Here is an 11,834-nt window from a genome sequence, read left to right as displayed (position 1 = left end):
ATGTGAGGTTTTCTGGCGATGAAGCGGTGATCAAGTAAGCATTCTTTTTTCCTCTCTTCGCTTTGCTCGTGCCTTTAATATCTTCTCGCTGGCGAGCTTTCCAGGTACACCAAGAAATTCGATGGAGTGGAGCTTGACAACATTGTCGAAAGGGTGTCCGACCTTCCAGATCCAAAGGTAGAACTTTTCGATCTATCTTTCTGCAAAGCCGCAAAGAAAGTATGGTCTCATTCACGTTTTGGCAGCTCGATCCAGATGTCCAAGCTGCATTTGATGTGGCCTTCGACAACATCTACAAATTCCATCTTGCACAGCGAAAGACTCAACAGCTTGAAGTAGAAACCATGCCCGTCAGTGCTCTATCCGAGTCTGGTAACTTGGAGCTTGTGTGATAAATGCTAACTCCTCGGCTGTTTTGCCACCCAGGGAGTTAAATGCCGGCGAGTTGCGAGGAGTATCGACGCCGTCGGGCTTTACGTCCCTGGTGGAACGGCTGTTCTTCCATCAACAGCGCTCATGCTAGCAGTGGTACGTCATGTCTTTCACTGATCTTTCTTCTTAAAGCTGCAAGATTAATAGCCCGCAGGTATTGCCGGATGTGAGACGATTGTTCTTGCGACTCCACCACGGTCGGACGGTTCAATATGTCCGGTACGTGTTTTATTTTCCTCGAAAAGTTGTCAAGCTTAGTGGAGCACGCAGGAAGTTTTATATTGTGCTAAGAAAGCTGGAGCTACTCACATCCTAAAAGCTGGAGGAGCACAGGTACTCCACTCTTCATGCTCTTTTGTTACGTGTTCTCATCTTTGGAACTGTTTAGGCTGTAGCTGCCATGGCATGGGGCACTAATTCCTGTCCAAAAGTAAGAATTTGTTGTTGAAGCTTCCGTGATTGACATTCCATCTCCATATTGCCACAGGTCGACAAGATCCTAGGCCCTGGAAATCAGTATGTAACTGCTGCGAAGATGTTGCTACAGGTACGAAGTTGCATATTTTCCTTCTTAGTTTACCGTTTTTCAAGCTTTTCTATCCTATAGAATAGCGAGTCTATGATCTCCATAGATATGCCTGCTGGGCCCTCGGAAGTCCTTGTCATCGCGGATAGAAACGCAAATGCGATCCATGTAGCTGCGGATCTCTTATCCCAGGTTCGTCAAGCTTTAGCTTTGTTTTGCTTAGAAACGCTTTGTGTACTTACAGGCGGAGCACGGCCCGGACAGCCAAGTGGTTCTCGTGGCTGTCGGCAGCGTCGACTTAGAGGCCATCGAAGAGCAAGTTTACAAGCAGTGCCAGGAGCTTCCCCGGGGAGATATCGCGTCGGTCGCGCTGGGTCACAGCTTCATCGTCGTTGCTCGAGGCATGGCAGAGGTCAGTCAGTCAGCCTTTACGCGATCGTAGAAAACTAGATAAGAGTTTTCATTCATTCCTTTGGTTCTTCCAGGCTTGCAAGTTCTCCAATGTCTACGCGCCGGAGCATCTCATTGTCAACGCTGAGGACGCTGAGGCTTGGCTGGATCACATAAAAAACGCAGGTTTGCATAGCACATTCTTCGCGATTGAGTGGAAGTTTTTCTCTTTCTTCGTCTTGGCAGGGTCTGTGTTCTTGGGAAGGTGGACGCCCGAGAGCGTTGGCGACTACGCGAGTGGAACAAACCACGTCCTCCCGACGTACGGCTACGCTAGGATGTACGGCGGCGTGTCGCTGGACTCGTTCGTCAAGTACATGACCGTACAATCGCTGAGCCGCGAAGGGCTTGGTTTGATCGGCCCGTCCGTGGCGATGATGGCCGAGGTCGAAGGCCTGGACGCCCACAAGCGCGCTGTGACGCTGCGCTTGGCGTGATCCATTCGATCTATACATCGATCGTCCAGTCTCTTGCAAACAATCCTTTTGGCGCTAGGTTTTAGGGTTCTTGGAGGGGGCTATGGCTGCTGGTTCGTCCCCACTGTTTAGTTTCCAGCCATCCTCCCCGTCCCCATTCGCAGCTAGCAGCACGCCATCGCCATTCGCTCCTCCAGCTGCGTCCTCGTCGCCGTTTGCCAGCGCTCCATCGCCATTTGCGTCGACGCCGCCCGCGTCCTCGCCATTCTCTGTGTCATCGTCGCCGTTTGGGACATCGTCGCTCTTCCAGCCGCAACAGACGCAGCCACAGCAGCAGCAGCAGCAGCAGCAGCAGGTTCTTCCGCAATCCGGGCAGCTCGGCCTCGTCACGAACGATCGCACGCCAGTGACTTACAGTACCAGATGGGCGGACATCCATCCCGACTCGCAGCGCGCGCTCCTCAAGATCGAGTAAGTGTGAGCTACTTCGAAGTTATTTTTCATGATCTTCCGCCATTTCCAGGGAGAAGATCTTGGAGTACCGGGATGAGAGCTGGAGGCTGGATCAATGCGAGAGATTGTACGACACCGCTGCGCTAAACAAAGGCTTCGAGCTCGATGCTACACGCATCTCCCAGGTATGCCAGTTCTTTCTTTTTCTTTGTTTCGTTGGGTTTAATTCTATCAACTTAGTCAGTATAGCCGTCTATAGTTCCTGTCTATATGGTTTTTCTATCGTTCGTTCTCTCGCAATCTTTAGTAGTTGTGACCATACCATTGCTAGAGTCTGTGTATTTAGTTCTTTGTTTCTTTGGGTTTAGTTGTATCAACTTAGTTAGTGGCTAGATCTTTGTCTATCTTTCCTGTCTATATGGTTTTGCTCGTTTGCCAATCCCAACATCGTGGTGTGAATTCAGGAGCTCTCGGGTGTTGCCATCGGAATCGAACGAGAGCAAAGCTCGCTCCAGGAGCTCATGAAGTCTGTCAAGGACATGCTCCGCAACACAGAGGTAGCCGTGCGCTCCTTCATGATGCTGTGCCTGCGTTTCCCGCGTCCATCCGGAGGAGCTCCTGGCGGAGGAACTGGAGCCACGCCCCCGGCCTCGTTCGCAGCGCAGGCTCCCGGTGCCGTCTACGTCTCGGACTTCTACATCGGTGTCCCCGTGAAGCCTTCGCCGTTTCTGCAGCAGGCTGTGGCAAAGTTTGAGGGGCGGCTCGGCGAGTACAGGCAGTGGGTTGAAGAGCTCGAGAGGCTTCTCTTGCGCAACGACAAGGATGATAGAGTGGCGTCGGACTTTTCGCTTCTCCAGTCGCTGCCCGCGGTGATGAGCAACTTGCACGACTTCTTCATCTATGTTGCAGCCGAGGTACTCGTTTCTTTGTTTTTCTCTCCGGGTTAAGCTGCGGTTTCCAGGTGGAATCACTACACGAGTTTTTGGAAACGATACGGCTGACTTTCCTCGCCAACCAGCGGCGGAGGGGTGATGACAACGATCCGTTCCTCGAGGCTGACATGCGAGAGAACGCAAAGCGAGAAGCAGCGGCAAAGAGAGTGCATCCAAGCGCTCTTAAGCCTTCGGAGCTTGCTGCGTACGCACCCTCGGCGCCTCCATTGCCAGCAGCGGGATCATCGGCTGCCTTCACTCCTACCCCTGGAGGATTCACTCCTGCGTCGTCGTCTTCACCATTCCCGTCGATTCTGGGAAGCGCATCCACACAAGGCTTTAACTCGACGTCTTCGGTCTCTGGACTAACTCTACAAATACCATCTCTTTTCCCTCCTTCGGCTCCGTCGATTGGAACAACGCCCTCTATATTTGGTCTGTGCGATCGTTTTGCTTTCCTTCCTGTGATTCTAAAACACTTTCTTTGTAGGTGTTCCAGGCACCACAGGCTTGTTCGGATCCGGTGTGGCGCCTTCGGTGAGTTTTCTCTGTTTGACGCTTGCTTTTCTACCTCTTCGCTTACCACTTATCGTGCTGCAGTCAACAACAGCGAAACCGAAGTCACGAACGTCGAGAAGTCGACGATAGAAATCTTATTTGGGCCGCGGAGAATGTAAAGTTCTTGTCAGTGTGTACCATTGTCGAATTTTTGCTGGAGGTAACTTAAATTTTTTTTGTGGACTTCGTGGTTGGCGAGGACTTCATTCTTTCGAAGATTTGCAAGCCTCGCGTGTGTTTCATATCGCAAGCTAGAGAAACCATATCACCAAAGTTCATGAAATATTTTTCCTTTATACACTTTTTTTTGTCTCTTCAATTTTTGTGGTCGATGACCACGCTATGCCTGTCCGCGAGCACAGCATCCTTTCGGGCGTTGCGAGCTCGGTCGAGCCTCTCGGATGGTGCCAGTGTTTCTTCTCCGGCGCGGCTATCCCCGGCGAGCAGCGCAGCCAAATCCGTGAAGCTGGAAACTCTCAGTGGATGCAAGCTTGGGATTGCCTGGTATCCAGATTTCGCTTACAACGCCGATGGTGGAGGAGGTAGCGCGTGCTCGGTGGAAGATTTGGAGCGGGGAAGATTGGCTGTGCGGTTCGACCCAAGCTCCGTTTCCATTCCAGCTCTGAGTTTCTCCACCACCAAGTTGCTGGGACTTCCACTTCCACCTCCGCTACGTATAGAGATCAAGCCGCAAGCTCTGGAAGGAGTGATTGATCGACACTCAGGAAAGGTAAAGAAAAAAGAGAGTAGCCCCTCTCTTCTTTATCTAATGAACTTGCTGGTTACTTCTCCCTTGTAGGTGGAGCTTAGATTCATCGCGGAGTTTTTCTTCACCGCAGGTCCAGTGTATAGAGCTCCAGCTCTTGTCGTGGATACGCTCCTCACGACGGGAAGTTCCAGTGGGAAGCACAGGAGCGGCCAGGGAATCGCCATGGATGAGAACGGGAGCTGCAAGCTCGTAGGCACTGCAGTCATCGACAAAGTTAGCGATGGGTTCCTCGATGCGTTTCTGGCGCTCCCGAGTGAGTGCCTTGCTGAAATGTACGCACGGATAACAGTAACTTGAAACGTACCAGTTGGTCGAAAGCTTATATGGTGACGACTATCTGCTTCTCTTCCGGCTCTGGTATATCGTCTCGCTGCTGCTGCTGGTCCTCCTTTGCAGTGTGATCTGATGCTCCATCTCCAAGGTTCTTGTTCTGGAGAGCGACGAAATCCTGCGTCAGTTTGCTAATCTGCTCCAGAGCAGCCTCCAGCTTGTTCTCAATCTTTTGTTTGTCCTTCATCAGCGATTCTATCATTTCTTGGTTGTTGACCTCGATCTCCGACGCGCAGGAATGCCTTGCTGATGTCGGCACTGGCTTGTTGACGAACTCAACTTTGAGGTCACTTGGAAGAAAAGGACGCTGTTGTTGCTGTGGTCGTTGCATGGCTTCCCCCGTTTGTGGAGGCTGAACAACGTTAGTGACAGTTTCCTGTAATAGCAGAGAAGTTATTGAGGTGCGAAAAGAAAGAGAGAAAAGAAAAACTTACGACAGCTGAAGCTGGACGGGACGAGTTCCTTTCTGGGTGGCGAATCTTTCTCTGCGGGGCTTTACCGCTGATCAAGCGGCTCCAAAAGGTGCGTAGTCGAGATGCCTTTTCAATCTTAAAACCTGTTTGGAGCTGGAAGTATTGTGGCAGCATCATCACGTACACCTGTTGATTTAATTGATTAAGTAAACACCATGAGAAAGTTTCAAGACTTGGAAGTTACCAGATTGCTGTGCCGAAAGCCGTGTCCACCATAAGTTATTAGAAAGTTCCGTCCGCGATGCTGAGCGCTCACAATGCTAATTCCCTGACAATCCAGAGTCAAGCTTGCAAAACTAGAAAATATATCGTACATCGTTTGCCAAGGGCGAGTTTGGTGAAACAGTCGTAATTACAGCCCACGTTTGGGTCGGCAAATCGAACACGAGAGTTCCAATAATTTCTGCAAAGGCCAAAGTCTAGACGTGATTTGCCAAGAAAAATCTGCATTTACCTTTATCGCTGTATTCTCCTCCTACAATGTACCACCTGTGGCCAACAATTACACTCGCATGGCCAGCACGAGGAACGACGTTGCCTCTTGGCTTCGTTGCAACCCATTCCATCTATAGATTTTGAAGATCAGAGCATGAAGAAACAGGACAACGGACTTACCGCACGTAGATCTAGGCAATGCACATCGCTAAGATAAGAAGTTCTTGATTTTCCACCAAAAATCCACAGGTAACGCCCGGCGTAGCATGCAGCAGTATGACATTTCCTTGGACAAGGCTTTGAGCCGCTGCATCAAGGAACCACAAGAGTCAGTGAGTGGTAAGAAGAGACAATGGAAAGCTGTACATGGTGCTGCAAGGAAGCCATGAAAACGTTTTGAGATCCAAGATTTGAATATCATTTCTCAGCTGGCCTCTGGCATCCTCGCCACCAAACATAATCAGCATGGAACCAACATGAACGATGCTGTGGCCGATGCGAGCCATCTGCAAGGTAATAAACCAGTTAGTCATTCTGGACAATTTTAAGGAGCACATACCGGTATTTCTCCATCCACGTCAAGCTTTGTCCATTTACGTGTTTCCAATTCAAAAGCAATGACTGCAGGTTTGAGCGCTTGGTTAAATTGTTTATAGAACTCCTGCTAGCAAACCTTCCAAGATCTTCTTCATCGGTTCTACATGGCCTCCAAGAACAAGCAGCTTCTTCTCCCAGAACACCTGCAAAAAATGCTCGTAAAAACAAAAGGTATAGTTCGAGACTGACACTACCAAGCTATGGCCGGCACAATGAGGGCCAGGATAGCCCAGTTCCGGAACCCATAAACTCCATTCCCTCCATTCACCCGTAACCGTATTTAGTTCCTGGTAAGTAGAGGATTAATTTGAGCAATAGAAACACTTGATTGGTACCTGGACGTCGTTTAACAAGCCCCTCGAGAAAATGCCACCCACAACGAACATTCTTCGACCCACCATGATTGCCGCATGCTACAGAAAATACGCCAGAAAAACTAAGCAACAGCACAAGATAGAAAAATCACACCTTGGACCGACATATCGGTGACTGGCCTGTTACTTGAAGTTTGTACCATGAGTGCTCATATTTAATCATGTCAAGGGACTTGATAAACAGGTTTTCTTCGTCTAAGGCAGCATGGTGCTTCCGGTACTAGTAATTTGAAAGATCAGTATCAACTAAAAGAGGAAAAAAAAAAGGAAAAGAAATGAGAGAGCACCTTGTAGGTAAACCATGGTACGCAGTGCACTTGACTCTTGTAGTGCTTGCAAATTCGGCAGCTGCAGTGAGACGGAGTTGGACTGGCACCGCTGCTACCAGTGACAAACTGGCAAACACTAGCATCACTTCTCCGTGGCAAGGCCCAAGGAGCTTCCGGGATGAGATCCAACGGACTGCCCGGTGCACCATAATACGGATCAGTGTTGCTCATAGCTGCGGGTGATGAATCTTGCAGCTTGATACTGCTTCAAATGAAAACCAATGCCAGGCACGTGATGTATTTGAATGGAGACAGTTTCTGACGACGTCCACAAGGCTGGAAAAATGAACGGCCGGTGAGCCTTTCAAAGCATTTCAATGTCCTGATTACCGCTGCTTCGTAAAGGCATTACCACAACGCGTGGCCTCCATCAAGTGGAACCATCGGGCAGAATTTTATGAACATCCTAGTGTCGGGACAGATCTGAAAGCCAACACACTAAAAACATACAGATTAAGATGGCAAGAACTGTAAGAACTAGCTCGTACCGGAACTGCGAAAAGCTCGTTGTCCTTCGTGATCAAAACGGGAAGGCCCCTGCGAACGTATTCCGGAAGGGACTTGAGCTTCCTCCAGCCGTCGTGTATGTCAGTGCGCAATGTCCCGTCATTTAGAGCACGTTGTCGGACTTCGAGAAGATCGTTTCTGTTGAGATGCCGAATTTTTGCAAACTTTGCAGTCCTCAGCGAACAGGTGCCATTGAAACAGCCTTTGCAGCTACGATCATCGCTTCGTTGCCACCACGATATAAGATATCTCTTCATATAGTACGTGTTCTCGTTCGGAAACAGTACACTCTCGTCGGGTTGTTGACTAGCTACCTCCGAATCCTCTTGCACTTCCTCTCGAGCCTTGGGCAACATGTCAGCTGCCATTTCCTCCGCCAGTAGACATAGAAAACTTGCTGTAGCATCTGATATAATCTTCGCTTGCCTCGCGTCATGAATAACATTGGCATATTTCCGGCATGCGATAGATTCTTTCTTTGTCGAGGAAGCAGGCTCGTTCTGTTGTCTCGAGCCGATAGAACCAGGTCGTGGAGAATCAGGGGAGTACGTCACAAGGACCTTGGAGGTCTGTGTCCCTGGTTGTAAACATAAAGAACAACCAGCTACCGTCAGACGACCCTGCAAAAAAAGTATTTATGAAGTGATATTATACAGACCACGATAAATACCTCGGTACCACGCTTGGTAATCCAGGCTCTGGCTCCTCTAACAGCCGTCCCTTTAGCAGGTTTTGGTCTTTGTGAAACGAACTATTAAGTGCATAAAAACAACAAGAAAGTCTGTCAGGAAAACAGAGTGTAATAACGAGCGAACCCGTAACACTGAAGCCAGTAGCGTTTCAAGAACGGTTGTATCATTGGTTTCTGCCAAAAGTCCCTCCGCATCGACGACAGCATAGCCATAGTCCTGGCAAAAGCGTCACAGGAATACCGTGAGAAAGAGCAGACAAACCAGATCGATGTGCACGAATGTAGTCATGAGCATCTTAGTTTGCACATGAATCTCGGAACGTTTTTTGCGGTATGTAGCAATAAGATCTTGAACTTCGCTCCGCATTGAATCTGCAAGATAATGGTCATTACATCCGTATCGCAATAAAGAACAGGACCTCCAGAACCTGACAGAGAAACGAGCTCCTTTCGGATTTTGTTACGAGCATAGATCGTTTTGCAGTTCGTGGGATCCTCAATCCAGGACTGGTCAGCAACGTGACAGACCTGAATTCGGGCAGTATAAAACCACTTACAAGTAAAAGAAGACACTTACATTGTAAAGATCCTTCTTTTGGAGGTCCAAGAGTGGCCTGACAAGTAGCAGCCTGCTAGCCTCGATAATCGATGGCATGATAGGAAAGAGCTCAGAAGCTAAAGCCATACAAGCCAGACCATTATCTCCACTACAGCGTGAAAGCCTTAGCGCAAATAACTCCGCCTAGAAAACAGACAGCGAGTTTGCGTTTGGCATTTGTAGACACAAGAAAAATACCTGATCATCGGCATGGTGAGCAGTAAGAAGAACTCCAGCACCGTTTCTTTGGCATGCCTCTTGGAGAAGTTCGTATCTGACTCAAAAGTCCACCACGTCAACTCTGGCCAGAACCTTCATAGCTTACCTTGCTTTGCGAGCGCTTTCCTGGAGATGGCCAGGAGAAGGAAATCCTCCTTGCCAAGAACACTTGAGAATCTCGCACTCCATTCCTTGTTTTGCAAAGAAATTTTAGAAACATTGCAGGGAGTAGAAGCAAAGTTTTGCGTACCAAGAGTTCTTAGCCACTCCCGGACTTGGACGACTTCCTCGGCGCTCTCGCGACGAAATCCATGGTCCACCGTGAGGCCAAACACCAGACTTTTGGATTCTGTCCACTCGAGGGCGAGCAAGCACAAGGCCATGCTATCAGCTCCTCCCGAAACTGCAATGGCTGCGCGAAATCTTTTGATGAGAAAAGCCAGTGTGAGCTAGGGCTTACCGACGCGATCGCGGCAGCTCACTCCCGCAACCTCCATTTTCTTGTGGAACACAGCGCTGGCATTCTTGAAATCTCGCTGGCTCTCGCAATGCGCGACGGGCAAATCCTTGACGGGCATCCTGGAAGAGGACACAATGTGAGCGGCGATCATCGCAAGACAAGGCGCACCGAAAACCACAGCGCAATATTTCCCCCATTCCGCGATAAACCCTAGCTACTACCATGCAAGCGCCTCTTCTCGATCGATCCAGAGCGCGATGCGAAGAAGACGATCTCGCCGAGCGCCTCAAATGCTGCGCGGATGCCGCTGCCGCGAGAAATCTCCACAAGCTCATCGCCAGCAGCAATCGGCACTGCCAGAGCCGGTACCTGGCCAACCTCATCGTGCAGGCATACGGCCGGTGCGGATGCCTGGAGGAAGCGCGAGCGGCATTCGACACGATCGCGCGGCCGAATCAATTCTCCTGGAACCTGATGCTCGTCGCGTATTCCCAGAACGGGCATCTTGACGGTGCAAAGAGGATCTTCGCGATGATGCCTGATCCGGACGTTGTCTCATGGACTGCAATGCTCAAGATCTACGCTCTTGAAAGAAACGTGGATCGAGCCAAAGAAATCTTTGCGAAAATGCCCAATCGAGATGTGGTATCCTGGAACACGATGCTCACACTGTATGCCACAATTGGGCATTTTGTGGAGGTGGAAGAGTTCTTTAAATCCATGCCTGTGAAGAACGTAGTGTCATGGAATACGATGATCCAAGCGTACGCTGACGGTGAAGATCTTGATCAAGCAAAGTCCGTGTTTGATACAATGCCAGAGAGAAACGCCGTGTCGTGGAACACAATGATCCAGGCATATGCCCAACAAGGGCATATCCGCGCTGCGGAGGACATCTTCCAGCGAATGCCTGCGCACGACGCGATCTCTGGGAACTCTATGATCTCGGCCTATGCCCAGGTGGGCGATCTTGCGGAGGCAGCAGCGATCTTTAATCGAATGCGCTCCCGATCGCTTGCGTCCTGGAACGCGATGATCCAGGCGTTTGCTAGCAACGGACAGATGGACGCGGGGGAGGCCCTGTTCTTGCGAATTCCCGAGCGCGACGTCCTCTCTTGCAACTCTATGATCGTGGGTTTCGGGCAGTCCGGCGAGATCGCAAAGGCCGAGCGCGTGTTCTTCCTCGAGACGATCCACAAGACCGTCGTCTCGTGGAGTGTGATGATCCAAGCGTACGCTCAGAACGGCGCAGTCGAGAAATCGCTCGAGATGTTTCACGCGATGCCGGGGACTCGCGACGTCTTTGCATGGAATGTGGCTCTACGCAGTGCCGCGGAGCTCCATCGCCATGAAGCATTCTTCCGGAGCATGCCAATGACGAATATAGCGTCGTGGAGGGCGATGATCCTAATCCACATCGACTGCGACCGCCTGGAGTGCGCCATGAGCTTATTCGATCTTATGCCCGAGCGAGACACCGCTTCGTGCAATGCGATGCTCTCGGGGTATGCCCGAAGTGGGCATCTCCAGCAAGCGAAAACGCTCTTCTCGGAAATGATCTGTCGAGATATTACGAGCTACACTACAATGTTCCAAATTCTTCTGGATTTTGGAAACCTCGATAGTGAGGCAAAGGTGTTCTTTGATTCAATGCCAGAGCACAATCTCGTTGCTTGGACTGCGCTTTTAGCAGCCTATATAAAAAAGGAACAATTTAACCAAGCAAAGTTTATCTTCGAGCAAAGAATGCCCGATCATGACCCAGCCTCATGCAATCTAGTAATCAACATGTTTGCAAAGAGCGGCCAGATTGATCTAGCTAAGAACTTGTACCATCAAATTCCAAATAAAGATCTTGTCATCTCGACTGCCATGCTCACAGCATATGCTCAGAATGACTATATAGAAAAATCAAAAGAAGTATTTGATTGTTTGCCTGAAAGAGACGCAGTGTCTTGCAACGCCATGATCACCGCATTTGGGCTCAAGGGTGACGTAGAAGCAGCTATTAATGTGTTCCAAAGCATGCCAGAGAAGACTCTCACAACATGGAACCTTGCTTTGTCTCTAATAACTCAAATACACGAAGCTCTACTGTTTTCTCTGGACATGCCAAATCGAGATGTGGTATCTTGGAATCATATCTTGACGGTCTACAGCCAAGGTAGCAGAATTGATGCAACAAAGCTTTTCTTTGACAAGATGCCAGAGATCAACGCTACTTCATGGAATACTCTCCTAGCAGCCAATGTACGCTCTGGGAATCACTCGAGAGCTTTAGAGCT

General features: G+C 49.7%; 5 protein-coding genes across 6 annotated transcripts; 3 read left to right on the top strand and 2 right to left on the bottom strand.

Moving 5' to 3' along the window:
* Window positions 1–2: 2 nt before the first annotated feature.
* LOC9655734 (histidinol dehydrogenase, chloroplastic) lies at window positions 3–1,882 on the top strand (the record flags this gene model as incomplete). The annotated part of the gene is made up of 12 exons (XM_002977462.2): window positions 3–34; window positions 105–177; window positions 246–350; window positions 427–528; window positions 580–651; window positions 703–765; window positions 821–862; window positions 920–979; window positions 1,040–1,150; window positions 1,203–1,370; window positions 1,444–1,534; window positions 1,595–1,882. Coding segments are annotated over 12 exons (1,170 nt in total), but the record flags the coding sequence as incomplete, so codon positions are not given.
* LOC112348973 (nuclear pore complex protein NUP58-like) lies at window positions 1,874–4,853 on the top strand. Of its 2 annotated transcripts, none has more exons than XM_024682463.1 (7): window positions 1,874–2,295; window positions 2,348–2,462; window positions 2,742–3,191; window positions 3,239–3,644; window positions 3,709–3,746; window positions 3,810–4,497; window positions 4,567–4,853. In XM_024682463.1, exons 1-6 carry the CDS (start codon window positions 1,928–1,930, stop codon window positions 3,855–3,857), a joined length of 1,425 nt encoding a protein of 474 aa, XP_024538231.1. In that variant the 5' UTR covers window positions 1,874–1,927; the 3' UTR covers window positions 3,858–4,497; window positions 4,567–4,853. The 2 variants fall into 2 exon arrangements, with proteins under 2 accessions (XP_024538231.1, XP_024538230.1); XM_024682462.1 differs by having other exon boundaries at window positions 3,700–3,746.
* On the top strand, window positions 4,099–4,833 carry LOC9639174. Its single transcript, XM_002977461.1, has 2 exons — window positions 4,099–4,497; window positions 4,567–4,833. Exons 1-2 carry the CDS (start codon window positions 4,099–4,101, stop codon window positions 4,831–4,833), a joined length of 666 nt encoding a protein of 221 aa, XP_002977507.1.
* On the bottom strand, window positions 4,497–7,253 carry LOC9655733 (acyl-CoA-binding domain-containing protein 5). The gene is made up of 14 exons (XM_024682454.1): window positions 7,033–7,253; window positions 6,840–6,965; window positions 6,707–6,784; window positions 6,566–6,658; window positions 6,448–6,514; window positions 6,334–6,395; window positions 6,141–6,280; window positions 5,955–6,081; window positions 5,794–5,905; window positions 5,654–5,742; window positions 5,524–5,607; window positions 5,301–5,465; window positions 4,841–5,242; window positions 4,497–4,732 (listed from the first exon to the last, which is right to left on the bottom strand). Exons 1-13 carry the CDS (start codon window positions 7,243–7,245, stop codon window positions 4,856–4,858), a joined length of 1,743 nt encoding a protein of 580 aa, XP_024538222.1. The 5' UTR covers window positions 7,246–7,253; the 3' UTR covers window positions 4,497–4,732; window positions 4,841–4,855.
* Window positions 7,254–7,266: 13 nt separating this feature from the next.
* LOC112348972 (tRNA(Ile)-lysidine synthase-like) lies at window positions 7,267–10,054 on the bottom strand. The gene is made up of 13 exons (XM_024682453.1): window positions 9,718–10,054; window positions 9,550–9,668; window positions 9,340–9,501; window positions 9,196–9,280; window positions 9,069–9,144; window positions 8,850–9,014; window positions 8,701–8,800; window positions 8,535–8,644; window positions 8,397–8,489; window positions 8,252–8,332; window positions 7,563–8,201; window positions 7,405–7,512; window positions 7,267–7,350 (listed from the first exon to the last, which is right to left on the bottom strand). Exons 1-12 carry the CDS (start codon window positions 9,930–9,932, stop codon window positions 7,423–7,425), a joined length of 1,935 nt encoding a protein of 644 aa, XP_024538221.1. The 5' UTR covers window positions 9,933–10,054; the 3' UTR covers window positions 7,267–7,350; window positions 7,405–7,422.
* Between the last annotated feature and the right edge of the window lie 1,780 nt (window positions 10,055–11,834).

Source organism: Selaginella moellendorffii, unplaced genomic scaffold (assembly GCF_000143415.4).
Source record: "Selaginella moellendorffii unplaced genomic scaffold, v1.0 SELMOscaffold_34, whole genome shotgun sequence".
NCBI lineage: Eukaryota > Viridiplantae > Streptophyta > Lycopodiopsida > Selaginellales > Selaginellaceae > Selaginella > Selaginella moellendorffii.
Note: the sequence above shows the minus strand (reverse complement) of the source record. Positions and strands in the feature narration are given on the sequence as shown.

Bases quoted from the DNA above. Each gene is read 5' to 3' on its own strand.
- LOC112348973 (XM_024682462.1), top strand. From the start codon at position 1,928: ATGGCTGCTGGTTCGTCCCCACTGTTTAGTTTCCAGCCATCCTCCCCG. The intron at 2,463-2,741 runs GTATGCCAGTTC...GTGTGAATTCAG, and splicing joins ATGCTACACGCATCTCCCAG to GAGCTCTCGGGTGTTGCCAT. The intron at 3,747-3,809 runs GTGAGTTTTCTC...ATCGTGCTGCAG, and splicing joins GATCCGGTGTGGCGCCTTCG to TCAACAACAGCGAAACCGAA.
- LOC9639174 (XM_002977461.1), top strand. From the start codon at position 4,099: ATGACCACGCTATGCCTGTCCGCGAGCACAGCATCCTTTCGGGCGTTG. The intron at 4,498-4,566 runs GTAAAGAAAAAA...TCTCCCTTGTAG, and splicing joins TTGATCGACACTCAGGAAAG to GTGGAGCTTAGATTCATCGC.
- LOC9655733 (XM_024682454.1), bottom strand. From the start codon at position 7,245: ATGAGCAACACTGATCCGTATTATGGTGCACCGGGCAGTCCGTTGGAT. The intron at 5,466-5,523 runs GTAACTTCCAAG...TTAAATCAACAG, and splicing joins GCTTTCGGCACAGCAATCTG to GTGTACGTGATGATGCTGCC. The intron at 5,243-5,300 runs GTAAGTTTTTCT...CTGCTATTACAG, and splicing joins CCCGTCCAGCTTCAGCTGTC to GAAACTGTCACTAACGTTGT.
- LOC112348972 (XM_024682453.1), bottom strand. From the start codon at position 9,932: ATGAGGTTGGCCAGGTACCGGCTCTGGCAGTGCCGATTGCTGCTGGCG. The intron at 9,502-9,549 runs GTAAGCCCTAGC...GATTTCGCGCAG, and splicing joins GAGCTGCCGCGATCGCGTCG to CCATTGCAGTTTCGGGAGGA. The intron at 7,513-7,562 runs GTACGAGCTAGT...GTATGTTTTTAG, and splicing joins ACGAGCTTTTCGCAGTTCCG to TGTGTTGGCTTTCAGATCTG.